Below are 27,733 nucleotides of genomic sequence, written 5' to 3' on the forward strand. Positions count from 1 at the left end.
TAGTAAGAAAAAAACTTGAGAAGGAAAACAAAAACGCAAGTGACAAGTTTACTTTTCTAATATTCCTAATAAGCAGCCACAGTTTGATCACTTACTTCCTTTTGCCATTTCAAGCATAAGAGAAAGAATAGCCAAATAATTTGGTGGCATTCTGCACCTATATAGTGTACATTTATCTATATGGGTAACTTATTAACATTGAATACCTTATTGTATTGTATTGTATTGTATACCAATTGTATATTATGAAATGTGGCTCATCAGTCTGGTCTGTCAAAATCTTCTGGGAGCCTGATTTCTTCATGCTAACCCCTAGGATTTTTGACATCTGGGAATCAGACAAACATGGTCTCTGTTCCATCTGGAATCAAGTTAAAAATCTGGGGGTGGGGGTGGGGGGTAAGGACAGATCCCGGAACTCTTTTGACTGCAGACCTTTCTCACATCAACCCACTAATAATGCTTTGAATTTGCTCGAGCAGCCAGGTCTGAATCCCTCTACCATGTAAGACCAAAAAAAAAAAAAAATCACAAAATTTCAGATGAAGAATTGACTTCAGAAGTTATCTGCTATCACCCATACTCCCTAAGTTCCCTCTACTAGAACATCTCCATCCAGCTTCTGCTTGAAAATTTCCAAGGTGGGCTAAGTCATTATTTCCAAAGGCAGTCTAGTCCACTTTGCCCTATCTCTCACTGGCACAAAGTTTTTCTAGATTCCAAATCTAAATTTTCCTGTTTGCAATTTCTACGTACTGTTGCTTCTAGTTCTCTCCTCTGGAGCCAAGCAAACCTAATTTTCTCCTCCATATGACAGTTCTTTAAACTCTGAAGGCAGATGAATACATCCAATTCATTTAAACTTTACATGGTATGACCTTGGGCTTTGTCTTTTTCTGTTCACAAAATAATTGATCAATGTCCTTCCACAATGATATAGTTTCTACATGTGGTATAATCATAAAAGAGTACAAAGATCTTATTTTTTCTGGATTAATTAGATTTTTCTTGTGCAGCAAGATAATTGTATAAATATGTGTGCATATATTGAATTTAACATATACTTCTACCATGTTTAACAAATACTGGACTACTTGCCATCTAGGGAAAAGAGGGAAATTGGAACACAAGGTTTTGCAAGGATAAATGTCAAAGAATTATCCATGAATATGTTTTGAAAAATGAAAAGCTTTAATAAAAAAAGAATGAATGGAAACAACCAACTATAAAATAAGGAGACCAATATCCTAAACAACAAGCACAAACAAACAAACAATAGAGTGCAAAGAGACCTTTTCCTTGTTCTAGAAGCTAAACATCTTTTAATACAGCCCAGAATTACAACAGATTTTTGTCTTCTGTGTCACACTTCTGACTCTTAGTAAGCTTAAAATCCACTAGCCACCCTTTCCCCTCTCACCTCTTTTCAGACAAACCTCTCTTTAATCATGTCTTGATTGCTGATTTTTAAAAACTCAAGTATAAGGCCTTATAATTTTACTATATTTGGCTCAATCTCCTAGTCTGTCAGGATTTTTAGATCCTTTCATCTGGCATATTAGCAATACTTCTCACCTTTGTTTCATCTGATAATATGATAAGCATATCTATGTCTTCAACCAAGTCACTGATAAAAATGTTCTAGAGTATAGGGCTAAGCACAGATCTCTGAGGTACTCCATTGGGGATGTCCTACTGACTCTATGAATCCAATCATTCAACCAACTTGAAATACAACTATTGATATTATTATTAGGATAGCTCAGGGGATAGAATGCTGGACCTGGAGTCAGAAGATTCAACTTTGTAAGTTCAAATCCAGCTTCAGACTCTTAGGAGCTGTGTGACTCCAGGGAAATCATTTAAGCCTTTTTTTGCCTTGTTTCCTCCTCTGTACAATGAGCAAAACGCTTTATTTTTGCCTAGAAAACACCAATAGGGTCACAAAGAGTTGGACATGATTGAAAAATAACTGTACAGCAAAATAATGGTTTGGACATGTATACTTATTTTGTATTTAATTTATACTCTAATATAGCTAACATATATTGGTCATCCTGCCATCTAGGGGAAGGGGTGAGGGAAAGGAGGGGAAAAATTGGAACAAAAGGTTTGGCAATTGTCAATGCTGTAAAATTACCCATGCATATAACTTCTAAGTAAAAAGCTATTATTAAAAAAAAAGAAAAGAAAAATAACTGTACAACAATAAGTTAACAGTGTCTCCATCTGCACACCATAGTGTTTAGTCTGAAGTAAATCTCTTGGTCTGATCAATGAAATGATCAATGAGACACACCAATTTATAAGGCAGAGCCCTTGATTCCAATCCTCCCTCCTTCTGGGAGACTTTAGGTAACTCCCGATGCCTCAGTTTTCCCATAGGTAGAACATCCAGGCCATCCTAGATTCCATCTAATTCTTAGATCCTCAAAGATATAGCTCAGATGAAATCTGGATCATAACAAGATAGTCCAAAACATCCCAAAAGGTTACTGATACCCCTTTCTTTTGGCTTGTGCTGACACTTCAGTTGGTTGTTTGGAATATTTAAAAGATATGTTCTGCTTTTAACCTGAAGCTTTTTAACTATTTGGAATATATGGGGAGGGAAGTAAAACAATCTTAAAATAGGATTCTTAACCTGGAGGCTAAAGACAAAGTGAGGGTCCATGAATGGATTGCAAGGGCTTCATGAATTTAGTTAAAAATATTTTTATAATTCCCTCATATAATGGTTTTCTTTGAAATCTTAAATATTTCAATATATACGTTTTAAACATTATTCTGTGTAGGAGTCCATGGGCTTTGCCAGACTGTCAAAAGAGTCTATAACTCAAAAAAAGGTTAAGAAACCTCATCTTGGGCATGTGAAGCTCAGAGAGAGAGAGTTAAAGGTCCTGCCATGTGGTATGTGACAGAGACACAATTTGAACCCAAAGCTTCTCATTCACCAATAACCCTCTACCCATCTCACCACCTGCATGACAATCAGAACCATCAACATATTAGGAAAAAAATTAAATTCCTAAATTCCAATTTTCTACCAAGCATTTCTTGGTTAAAAAGGCATATACTTTTTGATCATTATTTGTAGAATGACAATCATCTGGGACTCCATCATCTCTGCTAAAATACAGAATTCCAATAATTTATTTTGCTATTCTGATCTCTTATGTTTCTCCTTTAAAAAAAAATATATATATATATCACATAACACTCAATGATTCTGTTTGTCTTTACCCACTGGGTGGCAGCAAAAGACTATTAGAGAGCTAAAAACTTTGTTATTCAGCTTTTTTTTTTTTTTTTTTTTTTAAAGTATGATTCCTTCTTCTCATCTTATAAAACTTAAGCTTCCTGGCTTGAAAGATCCCTGGAATTACATGTGGTCTGAAGATGTGAGAGGCAAATAGGTGTTAGAACCTCTATCAGGTGGACCGAATGATCCCCCAATATACTGACCAATAAAAAGCCAAACTCATGACTGAACAAGCTACTGCATAAAAATGAAACCATCTCTAATTGGTTATAAATATTAGTAGATAGATAAGGAATTCTTTGTATCAAACCAATTCCTAAAACTGTTTATTTGAAATGATTTAATACTGAAAGGCCAAGCACATTATGATGATACTTTTGCTTTGAAATAAAATTTCTCATCCTTCATTTTCTTTTGTCTTATAGATTAAAAAAAAAAATGCACTGCATCAATTGACCTGATTCTTGGAGGTAGTCTTAAATTCTGGTCCTTTTGGATGCCTTTAAAGTGTCCTAGTAATTATGACATGGGGATATATACATACAAACATTATAGATAAAGATATTTGTGTGTGTGTGTATTTCAACAAGTGTTTTTAAATGATAGTAGTAATAATAACAATAGCTCGTACTTATAAAGCCATTTAAGGTTTGTAAAATGCTGTACCTACATTATTTCATCTGACTCTCTCAACTATAAAACTCGGGAGCATTCAACACCTATTTTCCAGCCACAGAATATACATGTGCTCATTTCCCTGGAAGAGTCATAGATTCCCGTGCAAAGCAGGTCACTTCTCCACAAAGAAGTCCTCCAGAAGCTCAGTGACCACATCTACCCATCCGAGCAGGCAAAGCAGATACTTTAGGGCACCTAGATGTCCTTGAAGATTTGCCTGTCAAAGCAAGAGCTTGGAAGCATCTCACAGCTCAGGCTGGGAAGGTAGCAGTCAGGAGGGAGAATACAAGGGGCTGCCGAATCTAGCCTCATCCAATGAACTAGAATGGAAGCTCTTTGAGGGCAGGCGCTGCTTCAATTTGGTCTTTCTGTTTCCAGCACCTAATACAATGTTTGATATCCAGATGGTGCTTAATAAATAGTCATTGATCGATAGATAGGACATTCCCAAAGCTATCTGCTTTGTAGCTTTTTTTTTTAGAGATTATATGGAAGGAGGTTTAATTAAGTTTTTACTTCAGGATCTTCATTTTCCAATTTCCCTACTCTTATGTTTACTGCACTATCTGTCTGAGCAGAATACTGACAACATTGCTGGAAAGCATCCTAAAATTAGAAAAAAATGCCTCGGTTTCTAATTTTAAGTTTTTGAAATATTTCTAAACAGCTGATCTTGAAAGCTTCAATGCTTGAGGAGGGTCCAAGATTACAATTCTAAGGTCACCAACTTTCTGTTGTGAACTTTGGAAAGGTAAGATATATTGGTGAAAGGGCTGGGCTTGATGTTAGGAAGGCACAGATTCAAATCCCATCTCAGACACTTCCTAGCCAGGTGACCTTGAACAAATCACTTCCTTCTCTCAGCCTCGTTTTCCTCATTTGTAAACTGGGCTTTACTCACCTGAGACTTAAACAAGAATTTAAGTAAAATCTTTCAAAAAAATGGAAGCATTATATAAATGCCAATTATTGTTATTAAGGCTTTGCAGCTGAAACCAGATTTATTCTTCAGATTTATCCTTGCAGTTTTACAGATACGGATATTGAATAAATTTAATGAATTCTTTAAAATTTTTTTTATCATTTTATTTTTATTTTTATTATTCTTTTCTTTTTTTTTTTTTCTTATTTTACATTTGAAACAGAGGTTATCATTTTTCTGTGAAAAAAGGAAATCCCTAAGTGCCATCATTCCTGAAATAGAACCACCTTCTCAGCCTCATGGCTGGGAGATCACTGCTTTAAAATTCTAGCATCCCACCTGCCAGTCGGAACAATAGTGCAAGAGATCGATGCAAAAAGCCCCAGGTAACTTTGCTTGTGAGTTTTATATCCTAAAGTGAGAGTCACAGTGTTAACCAATTTCCTAACACAAGGGAATTTAAAGCAAACCAGGAGGCCCCCGCCAAACCTGGGAGAATATGAAACAGAAAGATTCAGCAAAAAAGCTTCATTTCAAATCCTATTGGGGTCAGTAAATTTGGAGGCAAGCAGAGCTCTGAAACATCAACTGTGCTGCAGGCTGGAAGCCCTTTCCAGTAGAATGTTTGAGTGTGTACACATATGGGAGTGTGTGTGTGTGTGTGGTGTGTGTGTGTGTGTGTGTGTGTGTGTGTGTAAAACAAAGCAGAACTGTGGGCAGGATAAATAAATACAGAATCAATAATTCTGTAACCAATTGTAGTGCAAAGCAAAGACAAAATGATATGTAGGGGAAAAGACACACATTGGAAATTGTCTTACTCCAAGTAAATGGCCAGAGGCAATGGTGAAGAAGTATGTTTACCTATAATCACTGAATTAAATCATTTAAGACATAAAGATCTGGTCTTAAAGCTAGATCTGAATTCAAATCCTGCCTCTTATATTCCTGGCTGACCCCAGATAAGCCAGTTAATCTTAGTGCTCTGGGCGACTCTTTGAGACTCTTAAGTTTTAAAGAAGGTGCCAAATAGCATCAGTGAAGAGTTTTTTCACCTAGGGATTCCATTTTCTATCTCTAGGTTCCCCTGGTTGCATTTGAAAATCCCTCCCAAAGGGCCCCTTGTTCAGCTGTGTTCTTGGCCAGGCTGGAGTGGGGTTCAGCCAGACTAGTAGCTAGGACACCAGAAAAAGGCAGATGATCCCCAGAGAGGGGAGGCTGCTTCAGAACACAGGACAGTGGAGAGCGGAGACCAGATGCTCCGGTCTAAGAGCAACATTCAGAGCTGCTTCATTCGAGACTCCTAGTGACCCGGCATGTGACAAAATAAGGTTAATGGAATTCTGCATTTAGAGGTCTGGGGAGCTCACCACCTAAGATAAGAGTCAGAACAGAAGTGGCCAAGTTGACACAATTCACCTTTTGTACCTGAGGGCTTCCCCCCTTTTCCTTATGATTTGAAATGATTTTTAAATAGTATTATAAATAAGAAGAAGTAATCCAGTAGACCTAGAACACTGGACTGGATTCAGAAGGCCTGGATTCTAGAATGGTTTCTACAAATAACTCACCACATGATCTGAAGCAAGTTATCTTACTTTTGGGGGGACAGTTTTGTCATTTATAAAAAAAGAGTTGGATAAGACCCATGAAGGCTTTAATAAACTCATGAACTACCTATTGTTTTCTAATTAAGATTCTAGAAACACTTATCTGTTGGAATACATGGGAGAGCTGTTGGAATACACAGGAGTCACCTGACAGTGGCTGCTAGAGATCCAACCCAGAATGGATCTCCTCTTGTGAGAGGATGATATAAAGAGAGGCAGTTGCTATTCTCTGACCTCCTTCCTCTTCCTTCTGCCTCCAATTTATGTCATTCCCAGTCTGCAACACCTGTGTCAGCAAAGGCTTCCCTGCAGCTCCTTCAGATGCTATGAACCACAGCTGTGGAGCTCTCAGAGAATTAACCTGTCCCTTAACACTTATCCTTCCATATATTGAGACTGAAGAAATAAACTAATGCTTGCCTGGGACCCTAAATGTTTTATGACTAGCTTAGCCCCAAGCCTAAAATGCATGTGTCCCCCATTTCCCAAAGCAGAACCCCAACATGCATCATGAGTCCCTTGGAAAAAACCACAGCCATCCCGAGAGCAACAGAAAGCTGCACCCCGAGCCTCAAAGAATGTCCAAAATGTCCAACTAAAGCCAGTTTGATTTTCTCTTCTGTATTTCTAGCACCTAGAACAGCGCCTGGCACAAAAGAGGTTCATCAAGATCAGCTGATGCTTCATTCTTTCTATGGTTCATAATTCTTAGCATTGTATTAGGCACCCTCTGGCAAATAAGGGATAGTGATTGGGGCTGTGATTTCTTTTGTACAGGGTACTCCCAGGTGAGGAAATTCTCTCTACCAATAAAATCAACCCCCTTTTGACAACTTATGGTCTCAGCCTTTTTGGCACCAATCTGGTGGAACCTATTGACTCTTTCTTGGACGCATGTTTTCAGATGTATAAAATAAAATACATAGATTTTCAAAGGGAACCAGGTATATGAAATGGTTATCAAAATATTTAAAAAACAAGTTTATGTCTTACAATTCCAAAAAACTCATGACTGAAAATGCTATCCACGTCCAGAGAAAGAACTATGGAAAATGAATGCAGACTGATGCAAACTGTTTCCACTTTTTTGTTGTTTTGTGGCTTTTTCCTTTTGTTCTCTTTCTTTTTATTTTTAACAATATGATTAATGTGGAAATGTATTTAATGCGATTGTACATGTATAACCTAAATCAGATTACTTGCCATCTTGGAGGGAGATAGAAAAATTTGGAACTCAACATCTTATAAAAATGAATACTGAATGTTATCTTTACAAGTAACTGAAAAAAATCAAATACTATTTACAAATTATTCATATATATATACACACACACACGTGTGTGTGAATAAAGCCTTGTCTATAACCCTGAGAGGTCATTGATTTGCCTAATGTCACATAGCCAGGATATATTAAAGGAGCCACTTGAACCTAGGTGTCCCTGGCTTTGAGGGCAGCTCTCAGTGCTTCTTCCTTGCTTAACAAATATTTCTCAATCTGATAGCTTAGATTCTCCCGGTTTCGGCTGTTTACCTGTGAATAATCACCAAATTGCTGAGAATAATTAATGTAATTTTCCAATGCATGTTGTGATGAGGTTCCCTGAGAGATGGCGTCCAGTATGTTGCTTGCGATTCCAGTCTGGGGGAGAGCGCTCATGGCTTTACTTGCAACTGGGGCTGAAAACAGAAGTGACAGGCTTGCGTTAGTGCCGAGAGCACGACACTGACACTGGGCCCATTGGGTACCTACTGGAAAATGACCCGACCTTACTATAGTCACCATATCTTTAAATCAGACACAGATCAGCATTTACCAATGTGAGGTAACTATAGACTTGCCTTAAGACATCACAGAATGCCAGAATTTCAGGCTCTGAAGGGATCCCAGCCGCCATCCAACCCAATGCATACATGAAATAAATCCCTGATAGTGTTGTCCAGTTCTGCCTGGAGATCTCCGGAGGAGAAGGTACCACGTCTTCTGAACATGGCTCGTTACACTCTGGAACAGCTCCTATCAGTGTGAATGGAGCTTTTCCTGATATCAGGTCAAAATGAACCTCATAGTAGCTCTCACCCATTGCTTGGATTCCTCACCCTGCAATAAGCCCGATCTCTAGTCCATGTGACATCTTATCTTCGGGGACCCTCCGCTCCTCCTGTTCCTTACCTGATCCATATGGCACAGACCCCAAACCCTTCCTCACCTTGGGGATTCTCCAGGCCCTATTCAACTTCTCAGTGTCCCTTCTGTGTCCAGATTTGGACTCATGAAGTCTGACCAGGGCAGAGGACAAAGAGATTGTCCCTTTATTCCCAAAAGGCTCCTTAAACAACTTAAGATGGCATCTGCTTATATTTCCTATAGTATAGAAGAACTGGCTTTATTTAGCACTATCTAATAATGGAACCCTATTGAAATGCAACACCTCAAGTCCATATGTTTCAAATTTTAAATTTCCCATTTCAAAATGAAATTCTTCTATTAAGAAAATATGCCAATCATGTAAACATAATTTACCCCTTTTTCTAACTTAAAATCCTTATCTATTGTACACACCACAGCACAGTAGGGTTTTTATTAGTTCTCTTCCTTCAACTGTCATTTTGATCTGTTACTAGTACGCCAACGGTCCTTTTGTTTGTTTATTTGCTAAAGTTGGAGAATTCAGATTAGCAATGTGTTAAAAATGTATATTAAAATAGAATTAATAAGTTACTGATAAAAGACCCCAGGCTTCTGTGGTGGAAAAACCATGCAAGAGCTTTTGAGACAACGACTTTAGCAGATCAAGGCTAGTTCCTAATCCTCCCCCTCTGCTGGCTTCATTTCTGCTCTGATCTGTCCAGCTGAGGTTGAAATAAGTCAGATGTCCAGCTAAATGTAGTGTTATTATATATTTATAGGAACTGGGGGGGAGAAGGCCATCCTATTTTCCCTCTGGCATTAATCTTCCACCACATTACTGCAAGGATACGCTGGAGAATCTCGGCTGCAGATGTTTATAACAAGAAAAATATTTTCCCTGCAAAGGAAAATTCTATGGGAGCGCCGAGATGATTTCTGTCGGAAGGCCCACATTGCCGGGGTCAGAGCTTTTGTAACGGCTCCAAATGGTAAATGCTTTTGATGACAAAAACAGACATTCTACCTGTGCTCAAAGCTCTGGCCGGCCCACGTGCAGGGAACGGGAAGCGCTGGGGATAGGGAATGGCCCAGACAGCTTTTCGATGATGTTGCAAAGGGCCATAAACAGGTCAAGACAGAGAGCTTCTCTCCTTACCTGGCAAACAGACCCCGGGCAATACACTCGCCAAGTTCAAGTATGGATTGGTGCTCAGCCGGATTTCTTTCGGTGGTTCCCCCAAAAGCGAAGTCTGATTCTTAGAGACAGTCTATTAAAAAAAAAGTGATTTATTTATGAAGACACTTTAGAGACCCAGTAAGAGAAAAAGCCTGCTTGGGGGTCACAGAAACAGAAAGAAAAGATGCAGAATTTCACCTGGAGCCCTAAATTATGCTCAAATACTTCCAATGAGAGACAGTTCACTATTGGCTCAAGACAAATTGTTCCAATTTGAGTCCACATTATTCATTACGATGCTGATTTGAATCCACCTTCCTGTAATGTCTATATACTTGCCCAAGTTTTGTCCTTTGGAGTTAATGGCCCCTTTTCTCATGCTATTCCTTTAAATATCTGAAATCCACCATCATTTCCTTCAGTCCAAGCGACCTCTCGCAAATTGCCTTCCGGAGCTATTGTTTATATGACTGAATCTGAGGAATTCCTTCTGATCTTGTTCATCCTCAGCTCACTGAAACTTGACCATGTCCCTCTAAAATGTGAACGTGGAAACAGCCCTACTCTGAAGTAACTGGGAAAGCATGTGGTGGGACTGTTGGCTCCCTCGACTTGGACACAAGCTTGTTATTGAAACGATCTAAGAGAGACCTTGTGGGACGGAGGAGAGAAGGATGGTATGAAGTCAGGAACACCTGAGTTCATTCCTTTGATCTGGCAAGTATGAGGCAAGTTATTTCATCTCTCAGTGGGCTAAGGCTCTAAGCTAAAGATGGATCCTTGAGGTGTCTCAGAGGAGAGAATCTCCCCACTGAGAAGATCCCAAGTTGGGACCAAAAACAACAGGACATTAATATAGGCCCTTTTCTACCCAAAAGGTTCACGGCTTTATCATTGAGCCGAAGACCAATTTGGGAGAGGTTTTATATAGGTGCACTACAAACACCAGAATGCCCAATTATATCTTAAACATTGAGACACGTGACCTCTGCTGGGCCCCTATTCCTTAAGCCCTGACAAAAAAAGCATGGCAGCCCAACCTAGCTCCCATCATACCTATTTCTCAATTTTAGTCATATAATTTTGTAGTCTTGGAGGTAATCAGACCTTATTGTCCCCAAATGTACATTTATCACCATTCTAGCCAACCCTGGGCCCTTCTCGCCACCCGTTTTTGCCCTTGTGCTCCTTGGAACCTCTCTCTGATTCCCAACAAACCCCCTACCCAGACTTTGTGGCCCTCATGTGTTCTATCTCTTCACTTCCCAAGGAAGCAGCCGAGTACTGCCAACCTATGACATGGAGCAGGGGATGGAGGACAGAGCTCATGATCAGGAAGACCAGAGACTGAATCTTTCTTCAGACACTTGGTAGCCCTGGTTCCCTAAATATGGCACTTAATTAAAAAGAAAAAAAATTAAGTCCTTAGTTAGGCACCTTGCTAAACTAAGTGTTACAAATCCAAAATGTAAGATAATCTCTCCCTCATGAAGCTAACATCCAACAGGGAAAGACTGTGTGTGTGTGTGTGTGTTTGTATGTGCATGGAAAATCATTTTAGTAAGAAAAATTTTTTCTTAAAATGAATAGTAAACGAGCAACTGATTAGAGCAATTGATAGTTTCAGTTTCCTTATTTGCAAAATGTAAATAATAACGACACCTTCACAAATAAGGTAATTTAGTTAATGTCTCCTGGAAATGATAAATTGTGATGGAAATATTAGCTACTATCATTATTAACATTCTTTTAGATATGGCTTAATATAATTATGTTTTTGGTGCTTCTCCTTTTCATAACAAATGCATTATTATTTTCTTTGAAATTCAAAATAATTATAAAGCAATTTTAATAAATCAATCCACATTAAACTAAAGGTGATGTACGCTTATTAATTTCATATAATATAATTAAGAGGAAAACTATTTTTTCCATCTCTTCACCTGCTCCCCATTTTCTTACCCCTGAACTTGCTTCGGTGCTTTGGGGCTGATTTTGTGGCCTGGGCTGACCCGTCCCCAGAGCTCCAGCAGCAGGATTTGTAAACCCTGGAAGATAAGTCTGCGGCCCTGAGACGGTTCCTTCTGTCGATCCCAATGTGGCCGATGGTTTGTCCTGAGAAGTACTTGGCCCCGGCCCACCTTGGCCAGCCACATGCTGATTTGTAAGGAACGGCAAGATCCCTGCTCCTGCTGCAGTGAAGGTCAAGGGTACAGTTGGATTAGGAGAGAAAAAAAATCAATGAGAAACCAGAAAGCCTTTTACAAGAAATATTTAGCAAATGGAGGATTTTGAGTGCTATTAACTTATGATAGAAGCCCTTCAAATCCATCTTGTGTTTATATTATATAAGAATCACTTTCTTTCTTTCCCTCCCTCCTTCCTTTCTTTTTTTTCTTTTCTTTCTCTTCCTTCCTCCCTCTCTTCCTTCTTTTTTCTTTCCTCTCTCCCTTCTTCTCTTCTTTCCCTATTTTATTCTTTCTTACTTCCTCCCTCCTTTTCTCTTCCTTCCTTCTTCCTTCCCTCCTTCTCTTTTTCTTCTTTGTTTTCTTGTTTTCTTCCATTCATTTCCTATCCATTCTTAAGTATTTACTAAATACCCACTGTGTACTAAGTATTCCGTTAAGTACACAGGAACGAACCAATATTGAGCCTTTACTGGGGGAAACTTTAGTTAATAAACTAGAGAGAGAAAAGAGAATATAGGGGTTGCTTGAGGAATACCAGGCAAATAGCTAGGTACCGGGCTGCTATCCCTGTGATCTCAGTAGATGTAGAAGGCTACTTGCTCATTGGGAGGTTCCAGGACTGAGACAGTCTTAGAATTCTAGACTAGCCCTGTGTTCAAACCTAACCCTGGACTCTTCCTAGCTGTGTAGTGCTGGGTAAGTAATTTAACCTCTTTCTGCCTCAGTTTCCTCCACTGTAACATGGAGATAATACCAGCACCTACCTCCCAGGGCTATCATGAGGATCAAATGTGAAATTTTCAAAGCACTTTGTCAATCACACAACTGGTTCATATTGTTGGTGTTGTGGTGGTGGTTGTTCCAGTTAATTGCTGTTATCATTGTTATTAAAGGAAACTTGCAAAAATCAATCACATCATCCATATGAGTGAGGTTTTGGGATGGAAGGGCAGTGCCAACTGAGAGGATACCAAGGATCACACAGAAAGTGGCATCCAAGGAGAGACAAAGCTAGGATTCCAAGAGGTGGAGGAGAGGAGAAATTGTATTCTGGGTACAGTGGGACAGTCTATGTAAAGGCACACAGGCAGAGCATGGGGAATTTCTGTATAGGAAGGAGGAAGTTCAAGGTGCACAAAGGAATAAGAATTAAATGAGATTTGTCTTTGAGGTAATGAACCCAATGATATGAAGAAAGATGGCATCCTTGGCAGAAAGAGGGAGATGGAGAAGAGGGGGAAGTTTGGGGGCAGGAGAATAAGGTTCCATTTGAATCTCAATCAATTTGAGATGTCGATGGAATATCCAAAGGGATGTCATCCAGCAGGTCCAGGGTAATTCCTGCTCTTCTGATGTTTCCTTATGTCATGGGGATGACCTTAGGAGTCTCAAAATTGGCCATCAAAATAAGCTGGAAAGGATGCAGTTATGAACCTGTGATTTCATGGATGTCAGGACGCTCCCAGTGGGGAGACTCCTTGATCAGTACAGATTCTGTAGTTGCCAGTCGGTACAGTTATCAGTGACTAACAGCCCGAATGTGACTTTGAGGTGTCATCACACTGTCAAGAAATAACTACCCTCCAAACTCCCAACACCTCCATAATCAACCCCCTGCCTCAATATGAAACATTAATATTTTTAATGTAAAGAATTTTAGGGTTTGGTGTTCCTCTAAGACCAGATAATCAGAGGGCATTTTCAGAACTTCTTAAACTTTACAGAACAGCCCATATAACATTTCATTTAAGCCTCACAATAACTCTATGATGTAGGTGAAAAGATCATTCCCCACTTTACAGATGAGGAAACTGAGGCATACAAGGGTTATCTGACCACAGCGAGGGTTTGATTTTAGGTTTCCTGACTGTTTATCATTGTACCCCCAGCTCACTTAAAGAAAAAAGAAGCTGAGGGTCACTTTTTAAATCTCTCTCCTGACTTTTCAGGAAAAACAGACACCATTTACTTTTATGTTCTTCTCCCCGAGGCCCCAACTCTGACTTGAGTGACGATGCTGCCCCAGCTCCTAGTGCCGTCTGAAGGACCATGGGGGGGGCTTCACCCAGTAATCCAGGTTTCTATAAAAAAGAGAAATCGTTTAAGTACTTCTCCTCCTCCTCTTCACAGCAATTTTAAATCTGGTAAAAATAGAACCGCTGGGCTGGGAAGGGGGTGTTAATACAGCTGGAATTCTTGCTACGGGGAAAGCCACAGATGGTGGATCACTTGAGTTTGGGAGTTTGGAGGAGAGTGCCGTTATACTGGGTCCTGTGGGGTGGAGTGGAGGAGGGGCAGAAAGGGGAGGACCGGCGGGAGGCAAGGCAGCCCAGGGCAGAAACAGAGCGGGCTCCCACAATGAGCAGTGGCTTTGGGCCTGTGGGTCGCCTCTGCTGTAGCCCTGTTTGTAAACTCTACTGAGGAGCAAAAAGGGCAAAGTTCATTCAACAGAACGATTTAATTAAGTCTTACACTTACGCTGTTTGTATGAATATTCTCTATCTTCATCAGCTGCTGCTGGGCCAGTTGTAAGTAAGAGAGATTCTGAAGCAATAAACGAGAGGTATTGCTCATAACTGAATTCTGCTAAAAAACGATGGGAAAAAGTCAATAACAAAAACATTCGCTCACAACACATGATGTTCACCAAGAAACCAAAATAACGGAGTCGTACGATCCCCACCGCATCCTAATGCCATTCCTTTTCGAGTCAGTGCTTATTTTACATAATAGTCAACTTTCATCAAAGTGTCCAAATCATTATATCCCTTATCATTATTACTGTATTTATGTCCATTTCCAAAATACAATTTATTTCTATTTCCAAAGTACAAGACGCACGAGGAAAGGCGGGAGAATGGCTCCACACACAAACACCAGTGCTATTACCGATGCCCCCGACTTCCAATTCTAAGGGACAAATGGTCACGTAAGCGTGATAAGTAAACACAAAGACTCGAGGGGAGAGAAAGCTCACACCGTGCCAAATGTTGCCCACATAGAAAATAGAATACTTGAGGAAAGCTCACTACCTGTGGGACTCTTGGATACGTCACAACTTCTCCTGAAAGGGCTGCACTAGGGTCCCTCCAGATTTGTGATCCCATAGGATCCGCTCCGTGTTCTAATCGAATCCAGGCCATCATAAGTATATTATCTTGTGAATGGCACTAAACAACAGCGATATTTGTAATACAACAGTAGTTGTATTTGTATTAAATGAAGTTTGTATTCAAGACAACCTGTATTTATTTGTATTAAATACAAAGAAGTATTTCATGGGAAAGATGTTAGGGGCTCATTAAAATGCCTCATCTCCAATATTCGGGGGGTATTTTCCCACAAGTTTTCCAATTGTTAAAATTTTCACCATATTCTTAAAGGCATGAAGACAACTCAGAAAATGAGTTCAAGTTAGTGCGTGCTTACTTATTGACATGAGAACCAGCTCTGGGTTGGTTGGGATTTTTTTTTCCCAGTTGGCTGATCAACATCCCCAAAGGTATAATTGATTATAGCAATCATGGACCATCAGAGCCATGGCTACACATTTCAAGGTGGTTTAGCATAATATCTGGCACACAAATGGTGCTTAATAAATACATACTAATTGATTGAATAGACATGATTTTTAAAAATTTTAACAAAGGCAAAATAGTGTCAAAATACAAATGGGCTTCACAGTGAATAGAGTTTGGAGTCAAGAACTGAGTTCAAATCCAATTTCTGACTTACTAGACTAAGAGACCCTAACAAGTCACTTAAGCTCTGAAGGTTCTAGACATCTTTGTAAAAGTACAAATTATGGAGGAAGGGCCACCTTGCATCAGAAGAGGGAATTTCTTCACTTGGGACTTCCCCGTCATAGTGAAATCACTGGCCCGCTCTCTATGACTGTGGTGGTCGGGGTTTATCTAAAAAGTGATCTTTTGTCAGCTAAATACAGAAAATCCCAAGTCCTTCTGTCCAGTAGAAAGGAACTCTGGGATCGATCACCTCTTCTACTGGCCCCCTAATTGAAATTACACTTTAACTTTAGCTTATATCAAGGACTGAAGTTCTAATCTTCCTCAGAATAGCTCGGAGGAAGTACAGGAACCTGGCCGATGTGGCTGACGGGGAGACCTTGAGACAGGAACGAAAGGCTCCAGTGTGCTCTGTGGCCCATACTTGAGGATAAATTCTGTTCTTCTCAGGAATAAAGGTAACAGACGTGGGTACGGCTTCGCAAGTTAGGATTATTTTTGCTTCTTCAACTGCTCCAATCTAAGAATGTGTGCACATTATCATACTTTCTGATGCTCTGGAACAATAATACATTTGGAGTAAAAGTCTCTCTGGAAACGAGCCGCATTTAGAACTGGCTGTCCTGCCTCCCTGCTTTCTCAGAGCCAAAGCATGAGCAACAAGCTGAACACTAGGCTGTTTCAGACTTTATAGCAATCAAGAAGTACGTCAATAACTGAATTATATTTTTCCAAGTCATATATCTTAGAAAATAATTTTATTTTTGAATACTAATTGGAATTTCCTGAGAACTTTAGCAGCTAATGACAAATTGTTGTTTTTGTCCTTTGTTTGTGACTAGGGAGGTGACAAATAAAAGCTTCCTAAAATCAGGAAATCTGATGCACTTTAGTTCTGAGACACTTGGTGTGGCGAGCAGGAACAGGAAGGAGAAAGCTGGAACTAGGAAGACCCGGTGTCAGGCTTTGATCACACGCTGGCGGTGTGCCACTTAACCCTTCAGCGCCCCCACCTTACCCAGACTTGGTCAGATGACAGGTGAGAGAAGAGGGAATGCCCAGGACTCCCTAGGCCAAAATCACAGGTCTGGACCATACCTGGTGTATTTTATTCAGCTGCAAAAATGCAGGGGTGATGGAGGGGTTCACCAGATGGGGTAAACTGGGAGGAGCTCCAAGAACTGCTGGAAGAAAATGGCAAATTTCAGTTCCATGAAATGCTAAAATGCTTGTAAGACATGAAGCAAAAAGGGTCATTGGAGAGACACGTGGGCAAAGAAGGGGCACACCCTCATAATTTAGAAGCGGGACTTTGGAGAAGAGTCCACACTCTTCCTTTTACAAATATGGAAACTGAGATACAGAAGTCAGATGACTTGTCAAAGGTCACCCTGATGGTGGAATGTTTTCTTTTCTTTTCTTCTTTCAGCTTCCTTACTCTAGTTAGACTGTGAGAGTTGGAAAGAGCCAGTGATTGCCTAGTCCCAACTCTCCCAACTTAAGAGAAGAGGAAGGTGGGGTCCATAGAAGGAGACGTCCCCCCCAAGTCACAAAGCAGGTACGTGGCAGGACATGGATGGCACAGTGGGTGGAACATGAACAGAATTTAGTTTATTTAGCATTAAAAGTACTGGCCAGTTGAAGCATGGGGCAGCAGGGTGGTGCAGGGGATGGCGCACCGGGCCCGGAGTTAGGAAAACCTGAATTCAAATCCAGCCTCAGACATTCAGAGGTTGGGAGGCCTCAGGCCTAGGCCCAATCTCTCTGGATCTCAAGCTGTCTCAAATGTAAACTAACTAAGTTGGACGTAATGACTTCTAATACTTCTCCTACTCTGAATCTATGGTGACTTTTGAGGCACCTTTCAATTCTGAGGATGACAGGATCCCTCCTCCCCTCCCACAGCCCTGAACTTGATTCAATCTAACCCAGCAAACATGGTGTGATGTACTTACTGTGTGCTCATCAGCATTCAAAAACAGAGAACATTCCCAAGTTACAAATTCAAATTTGTGAAAGTCTCGGTTCCTGAAAATTACCTTGTAATGGCCACAACCCCAAAAACTGTCTCTTTACCCATAACCCTCTAGAGTCCCCCAATCCTGGTCTATCTCTCACCTTTTCTTTAACCCTGATGAGGCAAAATTGTGTTTTTCAAAATGCCCAAGCCTGTGATCTTTCCCCTAGTGGCCAAGGGCCAAAGGGAGCTCCGGATCCCCTTCCTGGCTAGTGAAGTAGCCAAAGGGCTGCAGTGTCAGGGAGCGGTGTTCCTAAGCATCCAGAATTTGCAGTATCTGTATGCTTCCTCCAGGAACACGCCACCCTTGGAGGCTTGTTTCGAGAGCATGAGGGGCACCGATTTTACTTGAGCTGCCAAAGGGGTTAAACGGGCTTTTGAGAGACAGATCGGAACTTCGGCCCCCACTATCTATAACAATGGCTGAAGAGGAAAGTGCATTCCCCGTTCCAGACAACTGACTTCACTCCCAAACTCTGAGAACAAACAGTTCCTTCGCTGCCTGCTGGCCACACATGAAGACAAAGCTGCACTTAGTAAAGACTGACTAATGTTGTCAGACAGCACCGCCGCTTTGATGGGGACAGAATGCCTTTTGATGACAATGAAAGAGGAAGCAGATCTGCAAGTTCACAAAGAGAAGGCGTAGCCAGCTTCTGACCTCTGCGAAAGTAAATGAGTAACACTCTGCTGTTAATCATTATCAGTTGCCTAAACATATATCAACCGCAAGAATTATCTTTATGGTTTGATACTTATTGAACGCAAAAAAAATACTCCGCCTCCACACTCTAGGAAGTGCGCCCCAGTTAGGATCCCCCCAAAGCATCATGGTAGCGTCTCGCCCATCTGTTGGGCAGAGAGAACCAACTTGTTTAAAAAAAAAGATTCGTGTAGAAAGAGTGGAAGCAAGGGAGGCGGAAAGGATAAATATGAAAGTGTGGTTTGGTCTTATAAGAAGAATTCTATGTGTTAAAGGTCAGAATGACCAGAAATCAGTGGAGAAAACAGCAATAGGAGGAAAAGGGGAAGATCAAAGAAGGGACAGGACTGTTGGTTATTATAGGGAGGGCAGTGATCGCTAATGGCTGTTAAATTCTGATTTTCTTTGGCAAGGAGAATGATCTTGAGAGAGGAAGGAATGGAACAAAAATAATGAATGAATAAAAAGGACTGTACCAATCACTGGAGAACGCAAATACAAAAACGAAATAGATAGCCCCGCTCTCAAGGAACTTCCATTCTAATAGGGGAAGATAACATAAATATGGAGGTCAGACTTGGGAATGAGGTGGGATGTCAGAGAATTGGCTGCAAAGCCTAGGGATGGCCAGGAAGCTTCATGTTAGCCTGGGTCTGGGTGAGACATGGTGAAAGCACTGATTCCTATTCTCCTCTCCTCAAAAGAAGGAGATAGGAAAGGTGTCAGATCTAAAGCAGTGGCAGGGGTAATGGCTGACTCACTAAGAGAACAGAGAGCAGGAGGTATCAAAGGGCTGGAAAAGTATAAAATCCTTAAGGATTAGAAAGAGGAGCAGAAGGTAGGCTGCAGACTTGAGGCCAGTGAGCTTGACTTCAATTCTTAGCCCCAAACTAGACCGTATCCTTAAAAGGATAGTCAGCGGTCACTTAGAAAAGGAGGTGATGACTGAGAAAAGCCACCATGGCTTCATTGTGAATAGTAAATCCAGACTAGAGTTGGTAGATATGGGGATGCTAGAGTTTATCTAAGTTTTAGCAAAGCCTTCAATAAAAATTTCTGGTTGGTGGGAAAGATATAGGTTGGATGATCATACAATTAGACTGATTAGAATTTTATGAATGGACATATCCAAGGGATAGTTGTGAACGGTCCTGGGATCATCTTGGAAACAGTTTCCTGGCGTAGGACCCAGGGGATCTGGACGTGGGGATTTGGGAAGTTTACCGCCAGACACTGACAGTGAATGAAACGGATACATAGATGACCCAAAGCTGGGTGGGCTTGAGCGGGAGAGCTCACAACACCTTGCACAACTGAGTCCAAAGAGATCCCGGCAGATTAGAATACTATACTTCATCCAAGAAGTTGCAATTTGACAATTGTGAAATCTTACAATCGGGTTCCAAAATCCAGCTTTATAAATAAGATGGAGGAGTTCTGACCACAACAGATCACCTGAAAAAGATCTGGGTTTTTTAGTGAAATTCAGATTCAAACACTAGTTTAAGAAAGTCAATGACTCCCTTTCTTCCCCATTCCTGCTGTTCCCCACGGGCCTGCTCCCCTTTGGGTTCTCTTCCTTTGTTAGAGTGTAAGCTTCTCGAGGGAAGGCAGCGGCTCACTTCCTTGTAATTGAATCCCTGGTTATTAGCCTGGCATATGATGTACATTTAATGATGCTAAATCTGTCTCTATGTTTTAAATCTACGTAGCTACGTGGATACCCATGTATCCATCTGAGTCGGCAAAAAGTACTACAGATAACTAGCAAAAAAGACAATATAATCTTAGACTTGTAACTTATTGGACAAAGCGTAGCTTAAGTGTGCCGGAGGAGCTGATGTCACACTCTCGGAAAGACTGTGCTGGTACAGAGGGACTGAAGGCACGCGGGGCCAGATCCAGAAGAGGCAGGCTGGGAAAGGACCTAGTGTTTGTGCCACGTGAGAACCAGTGGAAAGAGCTGGGAGGTGTTTAGCTTGGTGAGGAGACTTGGGGAGGGCAAAATCTTAGCATATTGAAATGAAAAGAGATTAGGTTTCCTCTGTTCGATCCCAAGGGAGAACCGATGGCCAGAAATTACAAAGATTTAGGCTTCATGTCCAGAAAGACCCTTTAATAACTGGAAGGGTCCAAACATGAAATGAGATGCCAGAAGAGGACATGGGGAGGGTTCCTTTCCAAGGGTGGTCTGCAAGCACACGCAGAAAGACTACTTATTGAATGTTTTGTAGAGAAGATTTTTCAATGTGTAAGCTTTGAAGTGGATGGAGACTGAGGTGCCTTCCAACCTAGAATTTTGAGATTCTGTGCTATTTTTCAATACTTAGAGATTTCTAATGTTTACTCATTTTAATGGTATTTTAAACAGAGGCTTACAAATGTTTTTCTCATCAGAGTACCAAAAGTTAATGTTATTTCCAAATTTGGAAAACAAGATATTTTTAACAGCTACGTCCACCTGCTTACCAGCGTGTCCATGTAACTGTGGTTGCAGCAAAATCTGCAACATGGCGGGGTTGTTTAAACTCTTCATGATCTGAACTGGATTTGGCTCTGGAAGTAAACCCTTCCGATTATTGCGCATCTTAAACGAATACAGAAATAAGCAACATTAGAACCAAGATAAAAACAAAAGACATCATTTGTTTAATCCTCATTTGGAGAATAATCATATGTCTAAATTTACTAATTAAATCTTCCATATTTACATTCAAAAGAGGCTTATTTATAGCATGCAATGGCTGTAAAATTCAAACTCATTTTAAAAGTAACAATATTTTTTGAACTATAGTTCTATGGGACCTCCGGCTAGAGAACATTTCAAGGATAAATCAAGTACATACAAAAAACTTTTGTGGTATTACCAACTTAATGAATCCTCTCATCATAAAATTCATACATGTTAATAATGACAGAGGTATAAAAGAAATCACAGGGTTAGAGTAGAAACAGATCTCCTGGGCATGAAAGAATCCCCCAGTGTTAATAAGATTGCTGTTGGGATCACACCATTTCAGCAGCTCAGTGTGAAGAGGGAGGCACCTTGGGGGCCATCTAGTTCACACTATTCCTATACAAGGATTCTCACTCCAGTTTCCCCAAGGAAGGCAAAAGTCATTTGGATTCTACTGTCCATCTACTGAGGGGGAACCTAGAACACTTTTTCTAGGAACCTTTGGGTGGCTAAGGACCTCTTTACAGCATTCACCCACTGTTCCCAGAGCCAGCCTATGGGGCCAAACAGCAGAAGTCTCATCTCTCTTCCACAGGACATCTTTTCATGTAACTGAAGACAACTATCGTGGCCTCTCTTGCTCCCAAGCCTTCTCTTCTTCAGATTAAACATACTTAATTCTATTCTTAGACCCTCGTATTACATAAACTCTAGGTCATCACTCCCAAGTGCTCTGCTCTGGACATTACAAATGCCTTTTCTGACCCGAATGGTCTTGACCAAAACACCGTCATTATTCTGGTTGATGAAGACTGCACTCCAGATGGACAATGACCCGTGAATGGCCTCTCTCCGGGTCTGTTCATTCAGTGAGCTCCAAATACATCTTTCTGTACAGCTCCATTTTAACTAGGAGCAATCCAGGAGAGGCTGTCAAATGCCTTGCTGAAAACAATAACATTTTCCCTGACCTAATATTGAAGGCGTGTTAGTCTGGTGTGACCTGCCCTTGCTGAAGGCACTCCGGCTCTCTCCAATAATCACTCCCCTTCTAAATGTTCACAAACCATCCCCTTCATCAAGTGTTCCAGAATTCTGCCAGGAAGGGACGGGAAGCTGCAAATACATTATAAACTGATATCTTCCTTCCACTGCAATGATTTCTGGCTTGATGGAGGGAATTGTTAGTCAATGACTTATTTTCCCTGCTAAAAGACTTCTTCCGAAGCTCGTGACAGAAGGCAAATTAGAGAGCAATTTGTCATAGTGGATAGTCCTGGACTTGGACTAAGAAGATCTGAGCTAGAATAATGCCTTAGATGCTTCCTAGCCATATGATCCTGGGCAAGTCATTTAACTTTTCCCAGATTCAATTTCCATCTCTATAGATTTATCTATAGAGATGGAAACTGAATATATATATATATTCATACACACACACACAGAGAGAGAGAGAGAGAGAGAGAGAGAGAGAGAGAGGATAATAATAGTACCTACTTCCCAGCATTGTTTCTAACACATGTAAAGTCCTCTGCAAACTTTAAAGTGCTGTATAATTAAGGTGCTCTATAACTATTACTATTGTTGTTCAATTAATAAAATGGATGGACGAGAAAACACTTGAACACAACCCTCACTTATCTTGGATAAAGAGAGCTGAGCCAGACACCCAGTGAGCGACATTGGGATCTACATGAAGCAACTGTTTCATTTCTGAGAACTTTTCTGGATTTTCAAACGCAGCATTCCTTACCATTCGCTGTGCGGCGATCAGCGCCGCTAAAGTACTTCGTCCGGATGCTCCGGGGGCGCAGAAGGACACCTGGACTTTGTTTCCCTTGATCGTCATCCCGTCAGCCACCTGCTGGACATCTTCAGCGTGTTCTGCAGTGTCGTATTCAACCACTGCAAACCCGCCTGCATAGTTCCCTTCATCCTGTGCCAACTGATGCAACACACATTTCATTTGCAAATGGTTTAGAAATATTTGTTTATAAAATTCATCTAGTCTGAAAGATATTTTTATATTTTTCAAGGACCACGGATTGTAGGTTATGAGGCTGATCGGCTGAGCGAGTCATTGTGGGTAACATGATACCCGTGACTTGCTCTCAAGACTATATGTGACCAGAAGGGAGAGATACTCTCTGGAAAATGGGAGAATAGAGTGACAAATGGGTGCCTCTAGGACACAAAAACACCAAAAAGGCCCCCACCATATTGGTCTGGATCTACGACATCCTTGGAAAAAAAACATGCACAAGAATTATATGGGCTGAGAAGATGGGGGAGGTTTTCATTAAGAACAAGAGTTGGAAGATGCAAAGAGGAAAATATACATCTGTAGAAAGGGAAATGTCCCTCCTAATGACCGTTTAGGGTCTGCTTTGGGAAGGAGGGACTTCCACCATCACTGGAGGTCTATAAGCACAGGGCAGGGGGGAGGGAATAAATTAAATGCTGTCTAGTGACAGGATACCATGCTAAATGCTTTTCAAATATAATTTCATTTGCGAGACAGGCTGGATCACCACTTGTTCTGTATGTGACAGAAGGGATTTTTTCAGGTATGACTAGATGGTTAATGAGGCTCCTTTCAACTCTGAGGCTGTGCAGTAGGGAAAAATACCCATAGGCAGCCAGGTGCTCCCTCAGGTAGGGTCTGGATTTGGAGGGAGCAAGACCTGAATCTGAATCCTGCCTGAGACAATGGCCAACTGGCTGGTCCTGGACAAGTCAACCTCTCTCGGCTTCAGTTTTCTCATGTGAAGTGGGGATAATGAGAGCATCTATCTCACAGGAGTGCTGGGGAAATTAAACAAGATAACATGGGTAATCCTGTAAACGCTAGTTATCTCTACCATCACTGTCATCATTCAATGTGTCTATATTATAATAAATTTTAGGTCTTTCCAAAATAATCATAGCGTCCAATAATGACTAGTGCAGATTTGTTTTTCTTTACTTTCATTTCAAGGATTGTCCATCAATCTTTAAAAAGTTAGATGGGCCACTTCCATTCTTTTTTTTTTTTTTTTTTTTTTTTTTTTTTTTTTTGCTGAGGCAATTGGGGTTAAGTGACTTGCCAGGGTCACACAGCTAGAAAGTAGTTAAGTGTCTGAGACCAGATTTGAACTCAGGTCCTCCTGACTTCAGGACTGGTGCTCTATCTACTGCAACACCTAGCTGTCCCACTTCCATTCTTAAAAATGCCTATCAGACCATCAATACTCAAAAATATAGTAAATCAACTTTCTTTTTTTTTTTTGTTTTTGTGAGATAATCAGGGTTGGATGACTTGGCTTAGGTCACACAGTTAGTGTCAAATGTCTCAGGCTGGATTTGAACTCAGGGCCTCCGCAAGGCTGGGGCTCCATCTACCATAGCATCTAGCTATCCCTACTGCCAGTGATGAGGAATGATTCTATAAACCAGCGTGTCAAAGTCAAATAGAAATTGGGAGCCATTAAATGTACATAAAGATCTGTGTTTTGCAAATTGACAACATATTAACATTATCTAGACTCTATTATATTTTTATTTATTTTGTTAAATGTCTCACAATGTCATTTTAATATGGTAAGAACGAATCCTTAATCCCTGTGCTAAAGAAGGGCTCATGTGCCTTTGTGCTTCTATATTGTTAAAATTGACTTCACAGAAAGGAAGAGAATTTCATAAATCTTGTTCTTGTTTATTTTGTTCTTCTAAAGTTATCTCTAGTATATCCATTGCATAGATAGCATGTTAGTGTGCATCAATCGATCAACAAGCATTTATTAAGCACCTAGTGTGTGCCAAGCACTATGGTAAGGACTGGGGAAACAAAGGCAAGTCAGTGAGAGGGACCAAGTCAAGAAGATCTTGGTTCATAATGCACTTCAACACATACTCTGGACTCTAGACAATCATTTATACTTTTAGTGTTCCAGGAGGCTTTCTATGAGTCAGAGTGGGTGATGACCTCATTGGCAGAGGTTGGATCTCCATATCTTAATGATGTTTAAGTTCAGGGTGGAGGGAGAGAGGAAGGGGAAGGGAGAAAGAAAGGGAAGAAGGAAGGGAGGGAGGAGGGAGGAAAAGAAGGAAGAAAGGAGGGTAAGAAGGAAGGCAGGAAAGAAGGAAGGAGAGAAGGAAAGAAGGAAGGAAGGAAGGAAGGAAGGAAGGAAAAAAGGAAGGAAGGAAGGAAGGAAAGAGAGAAGGAAAGAGGGAAAGAAGGAAGGAAGGAAGGAAGGAAGGAAGGAAAGAAAGAAAAAAGGAAGGATAGAAGGAAGGACAGAAGAAAGGAGAGAAGGAAGAGAGGGATAAAGGAAGGAAGGAAGGAGGAAGGAAGGAAATAATCCTTGTATATGGACATTTAATAAATGTTTATTAGATGGATGGATGTTAAGTCAAAAGTGCATTTACTTTGGGGATTTGTTTTGCTATTTCTTACTTTTATGTTATGAACTTTTATCCGTCTTATTCCAATGTTTCACTGGAATATTCAAGTAACTCAGTTCTCAAAGTTAGGACAGTGGAGTGCGGGGTAGATCCTACCACGCTAATCGGTGATCAGTTATAAACTAGTAATATTGTCTTGGAAAGAGACTAAGAAAATTAAAAGGGGCTCACCATTAATTTAGCTTCAGGTAGGTTAAATAATTTTACCACAAGAACACTTAAAGGTGCATTTGGGAATGTAACCTAATAAATTACATTCCAGTCAAGCGCTTACACTGAGGAAATTACATATGCTTATAGTACTGCCATTTTTACAAATAGGGTAACATTAAAAAAACAAACATCCAAAAAGAATGAATCGCTTGGCCATCGACTTCAAGCCTGGGATAGCTTGGTGAGGGTGTTCTTAAATCCTAACAGAAAGGATATCTAGTACAATTTTCTTTCTTATTTACTAGAATTACGTTATTTGACAAAAATGAAAAATGCTTTTTCGAGTTTTTCAAGTTAGCTGTTTATCAAATCTCCCATGAGAAACAGAGGTTTAATTTTTCTATGGAATCAACTACTTCCATTTTCCAGAGCTTTACTGATAAACTTTGTTCAAATGGATTTGCCGAGGGCACATTTAAATGATTTAAAAGGCAATTTTCTCTCGTGGGTAACAGCAGATTTTTCATTGCCACAGAGGCAAATGCCTTCCACTACAGCCTAAGGAAGGAGCAGAACCAAGTCTGAAGTCGCAAGTGTTATTTCCAAAGATTGAACGTGTGTGTGTCTACTACGGATGGCCATGTCTCTCTCCATACTGGAGAAGGCTTTCAAACCGAGGATCCCAGAAAGGTACCTACCTGACCAAATACAGGCTTATGACTAACGGAGAAAATCTGCAAGAGCTCTTGGGAGTCCGTGAAGTCCCTGGGGAGTTTATCGATGCATAGGCACTTAGAATGAATGAGATCGGTGGCCAGCTGATTCACATCCATCCACTGTGCAAAGAGAGTGAATCCTCCTAATTGTTTACCCAACAGTTCTGACCTCGCCTTGGCGGCAGAGTCTTTTTTCATGTACTCCACAAATCCGTAGCCCTTGGAATGGCCCGTGGTTTCATTGTACACCAAAAAGCACCTCTCGATGTTGCCAAATGTCCGAACCAGTTCCTCAAATTCTTCGATCGTAAAAGAAGGGGGCAGGTTGGTGACGCAGAGCAAAGCATCCGTGGGCTGGAGCTGCACGGTTATCTCTTTTCCACGGAGAGAATATTGGTGAAATGTCTGGATGGCATTTTGGGCTTGCTCCCCATCCAATAAGGTAACAAAGGCTGAAAGAGACAATTCGATAAATTCAATAAGCGTTTATTAAGTGCTGACTGTATGCCAGGCACTGTACTGAAGGAGGCAAGTTCCATCCGTTCGTAGGCTATTCTTTGCATCTTAATTAACTGATCTTCAATTTCCTTCTCCACTTTATTTTTACAGATAAGGAACTGATACAAAAAAGGTTAAGTGACTTACCCAGGGTCATACAGCTAGTGTCTGAGGCTGGATTTCAATATATGAAATGAGTTCCTGGTTCCAATCCATTGCACCACTTAGAGGTGACCCTTCAAATGACGTCTTTCCCTAGGGACAACTAGGTGATTCAGTCGATAGAACCCTCGATTTGAAGTCAAAAAGATCCAAATTCAAATTCTTCTTCAAAGACCTTACTAGCTGTGTAATCTTAGGCTGTGTGACCCTCTATGCCTCAGTTTCCTCATCTGTAAAATGGCTATCCTAACTTCTAACTCACAAAATTATTATATAAAATGAGCAACTTATTTAAAATACTTTGCAAACTATGAATGCTAAATACTTTTTTTTACTAGAAATAAATTATTTGACAAAAATGAAAAACAATTTAAAGATTCCATTAAAGGTTTGATTTTTTTTGTTGTTGGAATCAACCATTTTCATTTTAAGGAGTTTTCCTAACATCTGCTTCACTAAATTAGCTGAGGGCGCATTTCTTTCTAAGACAAAGGAACTGCATCGCAATGAAGTTTTATGTGTTAATAACCATAAAGAAGCGTAGTGGCTACATATATTGTTAGTCAATGTTGAATTTTTAATAAATCATTAAAACAAAACCCAAGCTACTTAGCAGCCACATAGATGGAGAACAGTTAACCAAATACGCTGA

At 40.5% G+C, this 27,733-nt stretch overlaps 1 protein-coding gene across 6 annotated transcripts in view; it reads right to left on the minus strand.

Annotated features, from left to right (window-relative positions):
- The window catches only part of RAVER2 (ribonucleoprotein, PTB binding 2), an 88,359-nt gene that overhangs the window by 7,359 nt on the left and 53,267 nt on the right, over nucleotides 1–27,733 (minus strand). The window contains exons 3-11 of one of the 6 annotated variants that reach the window (XM_051999509.1): nucleotides 26,404–26,873; nucleotides 22,863–23,054; nucleotides 20,902–21,019; nucleotides 16,811–16,893; nucleotides 14,445–14,510; nucleotides 13,936–14,047; nucleotides 11,740–11,969; nucleotides 9,757–9,868; nucleotides 8,004–8,149 (exon numbers count right to left, since the gene is read on the minus strand). In XM_051999509.1, the coding sequence (XP_051855469.1) occupies nucleotides 8,004–8,149; nucleotides 9,757–9,868; nucleotides 11,740–11,969; nucleotides 13,936–14,047; nucleotides 14,445–14,510; nucleotides 16,811–16,893; nucleotides 20,902–21,019; nucleotides 22,863–23,054; nucleotides 26,404–26,873 (1,529 nt within the window). Of the gene's footprint in view, nucleotides 1–8,003; nucleotides 8,150–9,756; nucleotides 9,869–11,739; nucleotides 11,970–13,935; nucleotides 14,048–14,444; nucleotides 14,553–16,810; nucleotides 16,897–20,901; nucleotides 21,020–22,862; nucleotides 23,055–26,403; nucleotides 26,874–27,733 lie in introns of all 6 variants that reach the window. The other 5 variants (XM_051999506.1, XM_051999507.1, XM_051999504.1 and 2 more) reach the window with 5 other exon arrangements.

This window comes from Antechinus flavipes, chromosome 4 (assembly GCF_016432865.1).
Source record: "Antechinus flavipes isolate AdamAnt ecotype Samford, QLD, Australia chromosome 4, AdamAnt_v2, whole genome shotgun sequence".
Classification (NCBI taxonomy): Eukaryota; Metazoa; Chordata; class Mammalia; order Dasyuromorphia; family Dasyuridae; genus Antechinus; species Antechinus flavipes.